General features: G+C 44.7%; 1 protein-coding gene across 1 annotated transcript in view; it reads left to right on the forward strand.

Annotated features, from left to right (window-relative positions):
* Positions 1 to 18,723, forward strand: part of elp4 (elongator acetyltransferase complex subunit 4) — a gene marked incomplete at its 5' end in the record, with an annotated part of 73,544 nt that overhangs the window by 29,165 nt on the left and 25,656 nt on the right. The window contains 6 exons of the mRNA XM_079293641.1: positions 1,008 to 1,142; positions 2,550 to 2,686; positions 5,488 to 5,572; positions 7,982 to 8,170; positions 12,277 to 12,385; positions 14,608 to 14,714. Of these exons, the coding sequence (XP_079149767.1) occupies positions 1,008 to 1,142; positions 2,550 to 2,686; positions 5,488 to 5,572; positions 7,982 to 8,170; positions 12,277 to 12,385; positions 14,608 to 14,714 (762 nt within the window). The remainder of the gene's footprint in view (positions 1 to 1,007; positions 1,143 to 2,549; positions 2,687 to 5,487; positions 5,573 to 7,981; positions 8,171 to 12,276; positions 12,386 to 14,607; positions 14,715 to 18,723) is intronic.

Consider the following 18,723-nt stretch of genomic DNA (forward strand, 5'->3'; position numbering starts at 1 on the left):
GGGGTATCTGAGAGGTCGAGGGTGGCATGGTCGTGGCATTGTTGAAACGTTTCCCGATGCATCATTCTGTGAAGAGGACCGTAGTCCCAGAAGCTGACTGCCACCCAGCATACAGGAGGAGGGCCTCTCTCCCACTGATTGATAGTGGGAGGGGTCACAGCCTCACCCTCTCTTTGCATATCAAAGGCTTATTAAGAGACGGGGAGTCCCAATGGGGATATATCACGTCATTTATTGTTTTCACAGCTACATTCACAGTATGCTAATGTTTGGCTGCTCAGGTTGTACTTTATGCATTACGTTAACATGCACACAAGAAACAAGCCTGCTGGAAGACATCAAGTTAAAGCAGGAAATTTGAGAACACTTCCTTGCACTTAAAAACCCATGATGACTTGAATCAGCTAATCGGTCAGATTTCCCACCCACCGTACAATGTCTTTAAACCAAGGAGCAAGATTTGTTTCCATTTTTTTTACTGGTTGCACAGTGAAAGAACAGGCTTGTTCATCAGTAAGCTGTTAAGAGTGTTTTCTTAATGTTCAGCCTGGCTTATTGCCGTTCCAATTTCCGTCAGACTTTGGATCGAACTTGAATTGATACAAGGACATGGCGTTATCATGATCGTTCGGCCCTCCGCACTAATGCCACAGCGATACTTTTCCTGTGTGGAGAGTTTTAATGCACATGTGCTCTTGTAAGAACCCCAGTTCAGCTTTGTACGGCCAAGAAATCAAGATTCCCCGAGAAATATCTCCCAGTTTGATCTGGGTTTTTTCAATTGCTTCAACATGACCAGCAAAACCAACTTTGCCTTTTTGTTTACATTCAAGATATCATATTACTTTTGACAGCTAAATTTGAATTTGAAGTGCATTTCAATTATACGTGACACATTGGGACATGCCATATGCTATTAAACAGCAATAAGGGTTATTAAAATGCCTCTTGGCCATTTACAATCAACATATTTTAAGTTATTATATTAATTGTATTATTTTGTGTAGGAACTACCTGCTCCCATCTTGGACGATATTGCCATCCACAAACCAGTGGAGCAGCCCAGGCTGTCTTGTGAACCTCAGGACAGTTTGGATGCCATGAAGATAGCCTGGCGCTATCAGAACCTTCCAAAAGTACAGGTAATCACATGTTAGTTCACATTGTCTGTAATAATAATTATTGCAGCGTATTTGATCGATGATATACAGTAGAATAAAGACAACTCTGTAATAATGCTGCTTTTATCAAAACTCCAACATTTGTCTTCGTTAATGATTGTATGAGAAAGAACAGCACTGGCTCTCTGGTCTTAGTGGTTTGGCAATTGTCTCTACCACTAAATCCATCAGCTTCTAAACTCCTTTGTGGACTGAATGAGGCCTCAGACTCTCCTTTCAGAGCTGGACCAGATTACTCACACTTAGCTGGCAATAGGTAGGCTTTTCACTGGTCCCCAACTCACATATACACACATACACACACGCCTGCACCCCTGCTTAGCCTGGGAAACAAGAGTACTTTGCAGCCTGTGCATTGACATGTCTGCTCGCTCAACCCTATGACCCAGACCTGCGCCTCTGTCTTCCCCAAATCCCTGCCTTTCCCCCTGCTAGGGTCGGCAGCCCTACACTCTTTCTTCCGCTTTGAGGAGAGGTGACCCTCCCCTTCTACTTCTCTGCAGTCTCCCCCCTTCAGTCTATAATCCATATCGCTATGTGGATTAACAGCACACAGTGTGTCCCTGGGGATCCTCTCTCTCTTTCTCTCTCCCTGGAAACTTCTTTATATCTGTGTCCTTTCCTCATCTCTCCCCCTTCCCCTGTAAAATCGTCTTTACAAACCACTAGTAAGCCCCGCCAGAGGATTTGCATCCCAAATTCACCCCCAGAGTCAACGCTTACTTTCCCCTTACACACACCTCTCCTGGCATAGCCCACTGTGTTACTCTCCCGATGAAGACATCAGATCAAAGGTGAGGCCGTCAGGGCGGGGATGGAACGCTAAGCGGGTTGCCTAGCTCACAAAGAGAAGATGAGCCCCTGACCCCCCTGCCCTGCTGACCCCCTCGTCCCGCCAGGAGAGGGACACACCGGGGGCCTTAATCCAGATTAGGAGTAGATTAAGGGCCCCCCTAACAATGGAATCCCTGGTTTCACTGAGAGAGAAGAGCTAAAACTCCTTCTTTCAGCTGCAGGAAAACATCCGCCTTCCCCAGCGTCCCTGACACATTTGCTTTCAGAGCCAGAAGTAGACATTTATGTGAAGAAATGATTAAGAGCGTGGTCGTAGTGGTTATTTAACTTCTCTGCTGTAGGAATGTTGAGGAATGACCCATAAACAATGCAATTGCATTTACCATAGTGTTGTGAAGCATACTCATTTAACATATTAGAAAGATGCTTTATTCTTATCTGAATTGAGTTAAATGCACGTCATTTGTTGTAAGAAATGTAAAGCAAGCAGTAGCGTCATATCTGGTTTCTCTCTAATTAAAGGTCTTTGGTGCTCAAATGCTTTAAGCTGAGTTTGATTGTTGACCTCCTTAGAGTGCCCTGGCGTCCTCATCCCGGTTTGGGCACTACTATGATGTCTCCAAGACGATGGAGCCAGAAATTCGCCAGGCAGCCAAGTGCCACCACTTCTACCTTCCAGAACATCCCACGCAGTCATCACCCGCACACAGGTAAAGCGACAAGACATCGTTCACAGAACGCATGGAAACCAATGAGACTCCATCTGCAGAACACAGGCACACAAACACGACGTCATCCACAAAACACAGTTACACAAATTAGACATCTTCAACGGAACACAGGAAAGCGAACATGGCGTTGTTCACAGAATACAGGTAAACCAACAATGCAGACAGACTAACATCATTTAAAGAGCGCACACTTTATAAGCCCTGCAACCAGCGTGTGCATTAGAGAGAAGTCAACCTGAGAGGAAGAAACTAGCTCCCTAGTATCATGTAGAGTCACTCATTTATACGAATTTAATAAAGTCTATGGCTGCAACCAAATATTCATTTCGAGTTCATCTTTTTATATTTCTGGATTCATTGTTTTGTCTTTTGATAACATGTCAGAAATAGTAAAACCACAAGAAACAAGAGCCCAATTTAACACATTCAGATGTTTTGTTTTGTGTGAAGAACAGTCCAAAAAACACAGCTGGAACCAGATAATGTGACATTTCTGATTAAAATGTATTCAAATAGTTGCAGGTTAATTTTCTGTTGATCAGCTGATCGATCAATTAACAATTTCAGCTCTAATTAAGTACAGTACACAATCTTAGTTTTACATTCATGATTCATTGAATTGCTTCATATCTGTAAACATTATGAATCATTACTGTTGAAGTCAAACCATCCACAATTGTATACATCATTTAAATGAAATTTGTGAGTTTTCAAAAAAAGAAAAATCTTTTAAAAGCCCAGTTCTTTTTTACCCTTTAAACAATCAATTTAAATCAGTTAAAAAGCAGCTTGGTTCTTCCTCTATTCTGAGTAGCTTGCCATTGGCCTAAGACATTCGTCCTCTTGGAAAGGTTGTGTATGTCTATTCAAATAAGGGTCTTGTTTGCTCAGCGTCTGTTTGATTTCTCCTGCGTTGAGTGTATTTAGGGTTCAGAGGTCACACGGGCTCTTTACTCAGAGAGTGCTGTTGAACAAACAAGGGCACACGAAGGCACACTCACACACACTGGGTAAATACAGCAATCTGGAGCACAGAGGATGTGGAGGAGGCTTTATTGAATGCCTCTTCCTTTATTTCAATAAACAGAGACTGTTTAACAGAGCGCCCATGCAAACACATTACATGTTGTGGATATTCGGTTCAAAGTATACGTTTTCACAAGCGTGGAACATTTTTCAAAATATCAGTCCAGAAGGTAATAACGCCTATTGATAGGATACTAACAAAAAAATCAAATATCCTCTCCGCTGATGTTTGCAGCGTTGTGTGTCGGTGTAGTGAGTGACATGGTGGAACTGTTGTGCCGCTGTGGCATCTGAATGGGTTATAGATCTCAAAGACATTTTGACAGCAGGAAATTACACCTGCACCGCACCATTGTGCCCCCCAGCCCGCCCCAATACTGACACGCATACATAAATGCACGCATACACACACACACACACACACTTAGCATATTACACACGCACATGTACCACACAAACTCCGAAGCAGGCTACTCCCCCTTGCACGTGTCCACAGCCCCATGTTGATACCCTAGCTGTTAAATTGCTCCGTTTCACTTGAAGGCATAATTGGCACAAATTGCTCTCTAGGTGATACAGATCCTGTTGTTTAAGACCAAGCATCCCCCTTCTCTCCTCCTTTCTTCCATCACTGAAAGAGGAACACCGAGATAAAGAAGCTTCCCTGTGTATGATCTTAATTAGCCGACGCACTAGCCCCTGTAGCTAAGCACCTAGACCTTTTGGTACCTGAATGAGGGGTGCTCAGTAGGGGTAGCTAAAACACAATGCCGTCCCACACAATGGCTGCCAACCAGAGGCAACCTCCTGCTCAACTGCATGTCAAACCATCCCAGCCCCCTACCTCAGAGCAGGGGCATGGGCAGAGAGGCCAAGGAGGGTAGGTGTCCCTCTTTCACCAAACCAGCTCTATCATTAGCCCCAGCGGGGTCAGGAGGCGCCATTGTTGGGCTGAATAACTGAAATAGAGTACATGGATGTACTTGGCGCAAGTGTAATCAACACGAGTGCGTATTACTGTTCTTTATGCAGGGCTATTGGTGTGTGACCAATCTATGTGTATCAGCTTTTGTAGCCTGCAGGTGAAATTGACAACTGGCATAGCAGCCCACTGTGACTTACCACAGAGTGGTCATTACAATTACGTTGAGGGCCTTGTGTAAAATGATGGGGTTAACATTTATATTGGCCGTCCTATAGGTACATGATGGGCTCAGCAGTAACCCATCCCTTGACTGTTGCTAAATGTTGCTCCGATGGAACTGGATGCCTTTTGTCAATAGTGCACATCTTACCCTTGATTAAACTCAAAAATGCTGTTCCCTGTAAATTCTAGATATCAGCCCATTAATCCCCCCCCCCCCCCCACCTGCTTCTCACTTATCGTCTTTGTTGTGTGTCTGTTTATGCATATGCACATCTCATCTGTCTGTTTGTCCGTCTGTCTCGGCACAATCAGATCCTGGGGGAGCTGACAGAGAACCAGTCATGTTGTAATTTAATCAACCAAATAAATTAATTGGATCTCTTGATATGGATCACCTGTCTGCTTCAGTGGCTCCAGAAAAGCACAGTCAGGAGAAACATGCTGCAGTCATAGAGGATTAAGCTACTGTGGGGACAGGCTTGGCCCAGTTTTATCAAAATAGTTTAAATTGCATTTTACACGTCCTAAGTAACCCTTTTGTGTTCTCTTTCTGGTTGTCTTCTCCACTTTGTCCACTGTCCTGTCCTCTGTCCTGTGCTCTTTTCAGTACCATGCTCGAGTCCTACTCTGCGTTGCTGAAGTCACTTCAAGAGGTCATAAACAGGGAGGGCTTTGATGTAGCAGCCCCCATGGTAAGACGTGAATGAACTCCCATTTCACCAATCATCACATCCATACATTTTTAATCATTGTTTGTGGATGTGCTTTTGGTTTTGGCTCTCTGATAAAAAAATCATTGGTGAAATTGAATAGGCAGGCAGTAAGCTGCCACTAGCAGGGATTCAACACAGGTGTGCATTTTTCCTTTCTTTCTAAAAATGCCATTCAAGAGGAATTCTTCGACTTCCAGCTGCTAACATGTTTGTGTTGCAAATGTCTGCTTGTAACCCCACTAATTACGATGAGCCCAGTCAGGCTATTGTGCATTGTTATGAGTGATATTCATCAAAGGAGCATTTTTAAGATCGAGATAATAGATCTGAATCTGTGACCCCAACCTCTTCTGTCACATTTCAACCTCCACTTCTCTTGAGTCTGTTTACCTCTCTGTCACCTGCTCTGGTTGGCCTCACCTGCGTGTCCCAGCTGTGTGTGTCTTACCTTTGACAAACATTTTTTTAATAGTCACCAGTGCCCCACAGAATGCCAGAATCATCCATGGCACCGTCTGTTTCCCACAGGACGTACCACACACTGTGATGTGCCTGTATACATATATATATATATATATATATATATATATATATATATATACATATACATATACATATATATATATATATACATAGATACAGTATGACGGTGTGTGTGTGTGTACTCTACTCGCCTCCCACGCCTTATTCACCTACTTTCGGTGACCCCTCTGCTCGTCACCTGGAGCCACCTCTCCCCCCGTCACTCACACACAGGATTTACCTCCACTACCCCCCACCCTCTCTCCCCGAGCGCTGTCACTCACGGCAGATTAACTGCTGACATCATTAAAGCAGTGTGGCCGCCTGACATGCTGTTGGCACAGTCCAGGAATGCAGACCGGCACTGAGCGGCATGGGCACTGGCACAAGAATGCCCAGTATGGGTGATAGTCAGTGTGTGCGTTTATATGTTTATTGGTTAATCCGCCGTCATGGATTGGTAACAAGATGCAGATTTCATATGAACTGTGTTGTGTAAATAACAGATCAATCTCCTAGACCCAGTGTGTTTTGAGATGGCTGGGACAGGAGTGGCAGCAGGACTGTGAGTCTCGGCAGAGATTGGCTTGTGATTAGGTTGTTGTCCCAGGCTGGCTATAGTCTATAAGGCTGGCCTCTGGCCCTTGGCTGGACTCAACTGGCACTGTTCCCTGATTTTTCTATAGGCTAAACTATAGGAGTTAAATTTGGCTTCTCCTCCTGATGCCACAGCAACAGTCGTGTTACCACAGACCCCCCCCCCCCTGCTGGGCCACAGACATAGAAATAGAATTCTAATTCTGTGGCCCCCAAGACCTGTGTTCGGCAAAGCATGTTACACAAAGAAAGGGCATATCTAATAATGACAAAGGCACACACACACACACTAAGCATAGTAAGGCATAGAGATGCAGCACTAAGTTGAATGGTGCAGAGGAGGATGAATGTAGAGTCCGGTATGAGAGTCCTCCTTTGGGAAACTATGAGCCAACTGTGAAAAACTCCCAGAAACAATGGGGTTTATTTTTCTTAGATGCCTGTGATTCTGATCCAGGCCCAACCGAAGCTTAGGTCATACCGTTGGGAGAGGAAGGGATAGGGAGTGGGGCATAGGAGATTTTAGGATGGTTGAGATCATAGAGGGGGAGGGATAAAGGAGAGGAAAAAAAGGGAAAATGTGAGCCGATTTTAGGCCAGAGCTTTATTAATCACTCTTGGCGCTCACCTCAGTAATCAGGAGCCATCCTGAAGAAACCCCAAATAAAAGGCAATTGTAGTAAAGGTTAAAAACCTCTCACAGTTTGGACAGGCGCCTCCATTCTCTCAGTTTCAGTGATATATACCCCGCCACCGTTTGGCCACTTTTCCTCCGTCTTCGTGAGAGTGGGTTACTGTTGATCTCTTGTGGTGGGGAGGGTGTTTCAAGGGAAGGCACTCCACCCTTACCCAGGCCCCCTTGGCTGCAGAGCATCGCTGTTGTGCCAAGAATGTGCTGGGGTTTCTGGGTGGCGGCCATATTGGAAGCCTGTCTGACAGGTCCATTGTGCGTGTGTCAGATGGCCTCTGTGATTGGGCAGTTGTGTCCAGTCACGTTTGGGCACTGTGTTCCGATCGTCTGTGCTGGTGAGCAGACTGTCCGGTCGCGCTCTCACAGAGTTTGGGAATACTACCCAAAACAGCACCTTTCCAAAATAATGCAAAAGCAGCAATCTGTTGTTCTTAAGATGCAATGGGGGAACTTTAAATCAAATAAAACTGTACTAATGCATTACTATGTTTACTTCTGGAGAAAATGACATATTTGTATGACTTTTTACACATTTTTAATATTCCTGAACCCTTCTTTTTGCTTGTTCTTTCTTATAGTCAAAGTCGCGTAACATCCTGCGAATTGGGCTTCACTCTCTTGGCTCGGCTCTGTGGGGCGATGACCTGAGTTGCCACGACAACCCTAAAAATGGCCACGCCCTCACTACCTTTCTCTATGGACTGCGTGCTTTGCTCAGGTCATCGCTATCTGTTGCAGTAGTTACTTTGCCTTCACATCTCATCCAGGTAAGACCATTTTTGACACACGGGAACAACTCGGCACAGTTCATAAGCATCAGCATGCACTCAGAATACAACTTCTCGGATTAGCAACCTTAACCCTGATCTATGACTGATATATCTTTTTATGCTGGTTTTAATTAGCTCAGACCAGTTTGTCATGCAAGAATACCATGATATAGAAGCTTAACAAGTCATAACCGCAGCAGGTTCTGCTTTATCTTCTCTGTCTTTGCTCCTCTGCTGTGTCCGAAACCACCTTCCTTTAGTTGCCACCAGAGGGATAAATAAAGTTGAATCGACTTGATTTTACATACAATGGACAGTGAGGATTTTATGTGCGTGGGTTGATGTTTGGCCCATGTGCTTTTTCTTTGTCTTGTTCATTAAATGGGAACAAAGTTTGAAGTCTTTTGTCGTGGGGCCTCCTCTTGACCCTGTGGTCCAGTGTCACCCTGGTATGACTCAGGCCTGCGCGGGGGCCTCTTCCTCACGCATCGCTCCCCCAACAGACCCAGTCGAGTGCACACTTCATTCAAAGGACTCTAAGTTTGTTTGTTTGGCCTTTTAATTACTTGAAGCTGTACACAATGACAGTGTTTGCCTGTGTATGTATTTTATTCTCTGACAAAATATCTCTCCTTAGAGTTGTGTGTATTCCTGGCTGTGTGTGTGTGTGTGTGTGTGTGTGGGGGGGTTGGGTCGGTATATGAGTCTGCGTGCATGCGTCTGTGTACAGTCTGGCCTCTCAGTGTGAAGGACGAGTCATCTGCTGAGGCATATGGCAAACCACAGCCCTCCCCCAGACAGTCGACCATAGACGCACACTCACCAGAATAGCCATCTGAGACTTTCTGCTCAAAATGTTTTGTCTCACCTACTCTGAAGACACCCTACTTCCTTATAGTCCCCATTCTTAACAACACGGAAGCTGCATTGTGTCTGATCCTTCATACAAAGATATAGGTTGATGCTTAACTTTCTGAACAGCTGTCTTGCCACAACATGCTCTGGCTCCAAGCCTATGTGCTCAGTGCACAGCGGCCTTGGCCTAGTCAAGAAAGGTAGAGTGGCTAACTAGCAGATGTCAGCTGTGGTGGGAGCAGTCCGCCTGTCCCTCTCTGGTCTGGCCTCCAAACCCTTAATCTGTCCCCCTTCTCCACCCTGGGGAGTGAAGTGAATGAGCGAGGGAAGAAGAGGAGAGGGGGGACATTTTGGACCGAATCAGGTGTTAGATGACTAAGCCAACATGGAGGTAATGAGAGGCTGTTAAAGATGGGCATCAATGAAATGACCTTATGATTAGTTTAATCACACTTGGTGTTGTCATAAAAAAAGATTCTAATTGATCAGCTGAGTTAACGCGAGTGTGCAGGCTGCTCATATGAAGTTATCGTGAGTGTGCATGGTATGGTATGAGTCGATGTGTTCGCACAGCTTCTTTCTGCCAGTGCCTTTCCTTGGATAATTAGCTTTGTTCACGGAGTGTGGCCTTTGGAACACTGTCTAGACTAGTAGCAGGGCTAGCTGAACGAGACCACACCGGACTCTCGATCCATTATTAAGCAGCTTGGCAAGTCGAGCAACTCACTGAAAGCCTCCTCAAAGCAGCCCAGTGCCACAGTCCATCTGAAACATTGATTAGGCTTGTCCTAGCCTGGTCCTCCTCCATCATCCCATCTCCTGCCATCATCCCCATCCCCACCAGTAAACACACACAAACACAAAGTACACAGTCTTTCCCAAAATGCATCCATACACACCTCACCTGCTGCTCAGGCTAAGTGGTGTCCCGACCTATGCAAATATTTAGTCAGGTGGAGTTGTTTAGTACTCTGGTGGGGCAACAAAACCTGCAGGTTCTTTTTAATAACCATCAATGTCCCCAGAAATGTACCATCAGTATTCAATTCACCTTCACATTTGGACATTTACATTTTAACTAATAATTATTTACATTATCAATTGATCTGCTGATTATTTTCTTAATTAATCATTTAGTTTATGAAATTTCAGAAAGTCTATGTGGTCATAGAAGTGATGCCAACAGTCTAAAACGTAAAGATATTTAATTTACTATCACATATGACAAAGAAAAGCAGCAAATCCTCTCATATGTAAAACTTAGACTGATGGACTGATTCATTTGTCATAGAATATGTTGTATTTCCAGTTTTAATTATTTGTAAAATAACAAACTTGAACAGGACTTCGTACGATTTAGTTGTTTGATTAAATTCCTGAAAATTAGGCTGGTATTGTTTTCACTGTGTTCGCGTGTGTGTGGGTGGGTGGGTGTGTGTCATCATCACAAATGATTTTGTCAAGATACAGTCACAAACCTTTACAGGTGTTTAGTCGAGATTAAAATGAAGATAGAGTTTGAAGACGGGTGTGGTCCAGTCAAGGGTGCTAAAGTAAGAGGGTAGGAAGAGGCCATCGGCCACCCCACTTTACGCCCATAGCTCAATGTGGCGTTGAGGCTTATGTGATCCCATCATATATAATGTATTACAATCTCATATCATCATCATAATAACTACAACTCTCATATCTGTTTGATTGTTTTTAATGGAGACACTGTGTCCGTGTCCCCAGTTGAAATCACATTTTTGCAGAAAGTCCTCCTTCCTTCCTTTCTAGCCTTGGAATTGATGTGTATTTATTTAGTCTCATATATATGTATAGACTCTACTCTCCCAAGACTTTAGGCAGACGGAGAAGCATCTTCCTCCCTCAGAGTGATGTATTGTATTTGGGATAGATTCTGCACACACCATACACACATTTTCACACTAGCCAACACAAGTACAGAGAGCTGTTCATCAGAAACTAGTTCCGGTCAAGTTAAGATGCTGCAGAGTAAACGAATGTGAGGCTCTTCCTATCACTCGTCAGGGATGGTCAGCTGAGGCTCAGGGTGTTCCGATGGAATCTGAGCAAATTGTGCCGGCGTAGACTTTCATTGCAGAACTGAAGTGACTCTTGCTTTAGTCCCTTATCAATTATAAATAAGATAAAAAAAATTAAAAAAAGATGTAACCACCTAAAACTCAAGGAGCTGTGGAGCACTTGCATGCCTCACTGACGTCATTCTGCCCTTCTGCCACTGAATTGAGCCGTTCATTTTGGACACTTTGAATTCCTCTGACTTTGAAACTTTTGAGTCGTTGCCAAGGAGCTTTGTATTTCAGTCAGCACAGAATCATTATTGTGGCCGAGACGAATTAACACATTGTTTTAGCAGATCCTCGCTCTCATACGGACACTATTGGCCATACTGTGCCATAAGTGTTGTGAATATTTTGTCGTAGCCAAACTCTTACGTTGGCTTTACTGAGGCATTTGAGAGACCTCAGATACCCTGTAAGAGCTGGCGGTCCTGACTGGTGGGATATGCATACTTTAAAAGTAGGACAAAAATGAAAAGGAAGAAGAAAGAGTGGGGGGAAAGACATGAAGGCATGAAAACTGCATTAGGCGGTGGCAGCCAACACAGAGAGAAGGATGTGAATGATTCAAGAGGCAAAGGGATTAATAATGCAGCACTCCCTCTTTCCCTCCACCCAGTGTCCCTCTCGCTCCCCTCCTTTCTCTTTACCCTCTGCCTCCACCCTTTTGTATATTTCTTCTTCATTCTTTCTACTGTATTCGCCCCCTGATGTGTCCTCTTTGTTGTCAAGTCACTGACCTAACCAGTAGGGGGAGCTCTCCCCATCAAGCCTCTGCTCTCTCTCTCTCTATCCTCCCCTGCCGTGTGCAGGTTTGTGCACCAACTGTGAACTTTCTCGTGAACATTGTTGTTTGATGAAGTAAAGATAATTTCAGTGTGTTTCGATTGACTTTTCCCGAGCCACTTTTGTACATGTATGCCGATGTAAGGTGTATGTCCACTTGCCTGCCCCAACATCACCTGCGTGACCCCTATCAGGGCTCTTTCCCCTCCATACCTCATCACCCTCACCTGAGCCATGGGCAGAAATGACCTGGCCACGGGACATGTTGACCTAATTTAATTGCAACACTGATGGCTCGTCAGGTGGCTTTTAATTACCTGCTCATGTTTCTCTCTCTGTGTGTCTCTCCTCTCCCTCCCTCTCTCGACCCTACAGGACAGAGCTCTAATGGGCAGCATAACCAGGCTATGTGACAATGCCATCGCCCTGGAATCATTCAAAGGCTCTGAGAGAGAGACCAACCCACTCTACAAAGATTACCATGGTAAGAACACACACACTCGCTTATCTTTCTGCCTCTTTTCCATCAAAAACACACACATACACACAAGCAGTGCATTAAGGCTAGGCTGTGGATGGAGGCAGGGCAGCCCCTTTGCAAGCCCGGCTGTCAGTGCGTGTTAGTGTGCTGCTGCTCAATCAGACGTGCTCCTCAGTAGACAGGCCGGGGGGGATTCAGCTGCCACGCTGTACCCCCTCTCCCTCTCCCTCGCACCCTCACCCCCTCCATCCCTGCCTCCCCCCCCCCCTCCAGCAGAGCCTCTCTCTCCCCCTCGCCTCGCCCCCTCTCCATCCCCAGTCCCATACCCCTGAGGCTCTGGAGCAGAGCAGACCAACACTGGGGAATCGATATTCTCACCATCACTCTCTCTTCCTCTCTGCCTGTATCTCTCCATCCCTCACTCAATGTCTCCATGGCCAGCATGCTCTGCTAATAAATGGAGGGCAAGGCTTTCAGTAGGGAAAGAGGACACTGGTATGGGACGATTTGAGAGATGGGAACGAAGAAAGAAATGGGGCAACATAGTTTTTCTCTGCCGTCTCGGTCCTCACGATCACTTTTTCTTTATGGTTTCCACCATTCCTTCTTTCTCCTGTTTGCTTCCCCCTTTTTTATTGCACTCTTCGTGCATAAAGGTCAGTTTAAGCGAGTGGAGTATTTTTAGCCGTGTATCTCGAACTCTCCGACTCACTCTTGCGCTTTTCCTCTCATTTCCCCCCCCCCCCCCCCCCCCCCCCCCCCATCCCCGGGTTAGACAGCCCCGGTTGTGACAGATGAAGGGGATGAGGAATAAAAACATTCAATGCCAGAGTTTGGTTTCATCCAACAGCATGTTTTATTTAGATAACACATCCAACAGTGATCACATTCCTCTGCTTTGTAAAGGCAGGTGGCTTGTAAACCCATTCAACATATGCACGTTGTAGTGCATCATAATTTTAAACTATTGTTCTAGTACAGAAATGTTCTTTGGAATTTGCAATTAATACTATTTGAATTTCTTGTTCAAGAATGTATTTGCCATCTGTTTAACCAGCCAGAGAAATGATGGTTGGGTTATGAAATACATTTATGTGCATGATTGTTTCGATGTGTGTTCATGAGTGCAAACGCATCTGGTGCGAGTGTGAGAGTGCATGCGGATGCGTGTGCGTGCGTGTTTGCGGCAGCAGTTCAGGGCTGCTCAAAGCATGCTGGGAAGCCTGTCACTGCAAATCAGGCAAGAGGAAATCACCCAAGTGCACAGAGGAGAGAACCCACCATCCCCCACTTTCTCTGTCTCTCTCCCTTTCTCCATTACTCCCTCGATCTCTTCTTCTCTCTCTCACGCTCATTTAACCATACACACTTCTACAGTACTTTCCAGTTTTATGAAAATGAAACTTTGTGGTGACAAGAAAAGAGAAACAAAGGGTAAGATAATTCTCCACAGCTTCCCTCTATCCTTTGCAGGAATCCCTAGTTGTATGTTCGCTGTCTGTGCCTCATTGCTCTAATGTGTCCTTTAATTGGCAAATTTCCCTCCACAGTACAGCCATGCTCCGGCCTGTAGAGAAAAAAGATGAGAGTAGGAATGGCGACATTGAAATGTTTGTAGATATCTGATAAGTATTTAGTTTTTTGGTGGTTTCGTCTAACACCACCAGTGATACATTTTTATGTCACTGCAATGCCACCATGTTTCTGGTTTCTGGTCCACTTACTCTAACTATGATGCTGATGTAGGAGTCTGAAAAACACCGTTTGTCAATGACTGTCCGACTACATTCAATCGATTCACTAAAGTACACAAGCACAGTTAACGTCAAATCAAATATGGAAAAAGTAACATTGATTTTTGCCCAACATTTTCTAAATGTCAACTTTGTCTCAGGCACAGTTTAATGTAAAGCATGTACATTTTGGATGTGCACACTGGAATATCTTGCAACTTTGCTCCAGGTCTTATGCACTGTCCTAGACCTGCTCTTAAAACATGTTTTACATTTTTATTTTATTTTTTATTATTTTTTATTTTTTACTTTTCTCTGTGTATGTAATTTATTGACCCTAGGGTCACATTGTGTTTTTTATGCTTTTAAATGTCTGCTCTGTTAAGCACTTTGTGATATTATTGTCTGTGAAAAGCGCTATGTAAATAAAATTCATTCATTCATTCATTCACTGTTCAGCCCAGTCGAATCTGCTGTCACTGTCCTCTACAGGTCTGCTGCATGTACGCCAAGTACCTCACCTGAACTGTCTAGCGAGTAAACTGCCCGACCACAAGGACCTGGCCTTTAAGCTCAAGAGGAAACAGTTCAGTATTGAGGTAAGTTGTTGAGGTTACTCAGCATATCTTCATAAACACAACATACTGTTAAGGGTTCTGCCTTCTTGTCAAAATCTGATTTTTTTGTTTTATTTTGTTGGCCCAATGTTATACCTCTAATGTGTTTTTGTAACTCGCCATGGAACCATTATCCTAAAACAAGAGCTGAATTTCGATGAGTAATTATTTATTGAGAAACCCATTACATTTGTTCCCATTCATCATGTTCGTAGCGGTGCTGAAATGAAGTGCTGATGATAATGAGAAGTCTCTCACGTTAGTTCTGCCAGCCTGTTTTCTACTATTGAGTGTCAAAATCAAAGGTGGAGCTATTGACTGTTGCTCCCACACTTACTCCAGAGGCAACAGAGTGAGAAAAAAAAAATCTCTTTCTATATTCATGATTACGCAATGAAACATACTGGGGGCGTTTACGTTAAAGGTACAGTTAACATTTGTATAAACTGAAGGAGTATGAAGTAATCATTGGTCAAGATATTAATGCATGGACATGTCCCCAGCCATCCATGACAAACAAAAATCAAGCAACAAACATGGTTGCACTATCAGAAACATTCTAAGCCACAAAAGCTCTCTGGGGAACGAGCTTATGTACGGTATATATAGGTGCTGCTTACTTTGTCTGGCAGGTCGCTGTTCATTCATTCAGCTGGCAACAGCCGTGACCTGTTGAGAAAAAGGAGCAGTAGACGGTGGCTTCACTTCATACTGTAGCCAATAAGCGCAGTGGAATGGCAGTGTGGTCAATAAAATGCTGGGCCAACAACTTCTCTGGACAGATGCATGACCAGAAAACTACAAACTTTTACATAATGCTTGAGATGACGTGGCCAATCTTTGCTGTGTCATATTTGCAGTCTTGTATATTCCCTTTGAATTGAACAAGAGCACTGCTGACTCCAGCTGCATCAATGACAGCTGATGGCCTTCATGTTGCCTCTGTGAGGGCTGGAACTCGTTTTGGAGACCGCTAAGAAGAAGGTGGCGACGTTGCTTAGGTACAAAATAGACCCTCAACACTCCTGACAGAGTGAGATTGAGCTGGTGTGCATAGCAGTGCTCAAAATGGCCATTTGGATAGGTTTCCTTCATCAAGGTCTGTATGCTTCGGACATTCCCGCTCATCATGCAATCAAATTGTCCCGTAACTTGAGTGTCTCCACTACACTTTTGATGGTGTTAGACAGGCTTACAGTAATAGTTTAATCCCTAACTTCCACAATCTCTGAAAAACCTTTTCTCACCGTACTGTTTGGCAATATAGCTGGTATGTTCACAGCAACAACGAATGTCTCAGCTACACTTGCACAGCAACTTACTCCCTATACACCTGGGACATGCCGTTCAGCAGCTTGTTCTGAATCGTGCAGGAGGATCCTTTGAAAACTGGCCTCGCATCATAGTGCCTCCGGAGCTGCGAGTTGCCCTCGCACATTGTTTCAAATATCCCAGAAAATCCCAGGCTTGAGAGGGTCCGCAAGTAGCGGCATTTCACATTTTCCACACAGTTTAATACGGGTCACTCAGCACCTCAACTTGCTGGCTGTTCTGCTCAATTCCCTGTATTTGTGAACTGTCAATTTGGGTAGCTGTGTTCGCTCTGCCGGTATGGAGCATAGGCCATAAACACAGCACAGGATTGTATGGCCTTTCCATTTCTTCACTCATTTTGATCCATGGTTTCTTATTCTCTTTCTCTTCCTGTCAGACGCATTTTGCATGTGTCACATCATCACTCTCACTCAGAGCAATCAATCTGTCGGGGAGCTACCACTCGGGAGACAAATTAAGGGGCCCTCCTCTTAGCTCAGGCTCATGATTGGTCCTCATTACATTATCATTACCTTATCACACCCTCTGGTCCTTGGCTGTTAGTGAGTCCTATTGTCTCAGGCAGGAGGTGAGGGGGGAGGAGAGGAATGCCCCCCCCTCCCCCCTTCCCACCCTCCCACCCAAATCTTCTCCACATCCTACGGTCAACCCCTTCTCTTTTTCTGCCAGCCTTCACCATCCTTCTCACCCTTTCTCCTGTCTGCATTCGCCTGCTCCCCCTCCTTTCTCTGACCCCCTCAATAGGCCACTCCAGTATAGATTTATATGGTCCGTAAAAGTCAAGGTGGTTATCCTCAATGGTCTTTTAATTAGGCCTCTGTATTGGGCAGGCCAGGGGGCAGAGGCCTAGAGCATCCCTGTAGCTCTGTGGGGCCTGGATACTGTGTCATATATCCCAGCAGCACATTGTAAAGTCCACGCTTTGTCTGCCTTCCTTGTTTAAGGAGCTTTATTGGAGTTTTTTGTTGTTGAATGGTAGCCATACTCTTGTATTGCCCTTAATACACAGAGTGTTAAAAGAGCGATATCAAAATTCTAAAATGGCTGCGATTGTTGACACAAGAACGCATCTAATATGAAATGTCAATCACAATCCTTGGCCATCACACATTTTTATGCGTCAGGGAATTTCCCAGAGAACATTGTATCGTCACCAGTCATGCATCAAATCAATCAAAACACACATTGTAATACGCTTTTGTGTTCTAGTGTTGGATTCTCTGGCACTTTAATTGGCTGTCATTAACGTGCACGTCACCTTAGATAGAGATGTCACAAAGGCATGAGTGCATGTTGGCTCTGCGTCCCTCGTTGCAGAGGTTGGTTAATATCAGTATACCTGTGTATATCTTTGCACGCAGGACTGGCGCTGTGCTCTGACGATGTGGCTCATCGTATACTTTGTTTGACCTGTTGATCAACTGCCTCGGTGGGCCACTGATTGACACGTGGGATGGTGATTGGATTCTAAGCCCGGTGTCTGATGTGTGACAGCTCACACCACCCCTGCTAATCACCTCATTTACTCAAGCTACAGGACTCCTCTGCCTGGGGCCACATATGACAGCATTCTCTTCCCAGGTTTTGTGCGCACAGTCTGTTTTCTTCCACACGTCTATCGCAGTAATGATAGATCACTGCTCCTGCTACTATACATTTCTCTCAACTTTTGACTCCTTTTCTACATTTTTAAAGGCAGCGAGTTCCGCCTCACTCTGTTTCATCTGGATTAGTATGTGATATGGTGGTGGTGTTATGACAGTTATTGACAGCGCTAGCTTCTCACCAGTTGGGTCAGGCAGATACATGTCACCCCAACTGTGCACGGAGTCATGCTGGTAACTAATTTCCTAACTGTTGGTTGACTCACACGTCTATCACCCAGCGCCTCAGGGACTCCAGCACGCACGGTACAGGTTTTGTCAATAGAGACATGTCATGTCAGTTTGTGTTCGGTTATAATTAATAATTTATTTTTCCGAATTGATTAGGTCTTAGTAGCCGACATTCATTCACAGCCCCGCACTCAGCACCATCATCAAGGTTCTCTTGGTTCCGTGATAAGGTTAGCGTGAAAATGGTTGACGTCTCCAAGAGTTCAAACTGCGGTTGATGAGCAGTTATTAGCCATGACGCCTGAAGCCAGAATTAACCCATGGCCCTGTCTGAGCAGGTAGGGGAGTGTTAGGTGTTTAGACCAGATTAACACATACTCAAACATTGCCTAGCCCCACACACATATTGACATTCATGCAATGACACAAGCACATACTTATTGAGAAACGCATGCACGAAGGTGACACGCAATGTGTGTCAGAATATTCTCCGTCGTATTCAGCCGTCACAGGCTTCTTTCACTACTTTCACAACGCAAGATGCCTTGAGGATGAAGCTCTGAAGAATGTAGATGGTATGCAATTACATTTTCCTTACCTTTGTTTGACCCTTTAAACTGACAGGCTGTGTGCCCGTGGGGTTCTGGGGTGCCAGAGGCAGGTCACAGGGTCAAATACAGTATAAGACGGGGATTTGTGTCAAATTAGTCTTCTCCGAGTCAGGCTATTTAGAGGTGTCCCCGACTGGCTCTGTCACTTGGATGGCTATGTCGGCTAAGTAATAATCGGAGAGAGTCAGTAAAAGAAAGATGGGAGTGAGG

This window comes from Melanostigma gelatinosum, assembly GCF_949748355.1.
Source record: "Melanostigma gelatinosum genome assembly, chromosome: 2".
Lineage (NCBI taxonomy): Eukaryota > Metazoa > Chordata > Actinopteri > Perciformes > Zoarcidae > Melanostigma > Melanostigma gelatinosum.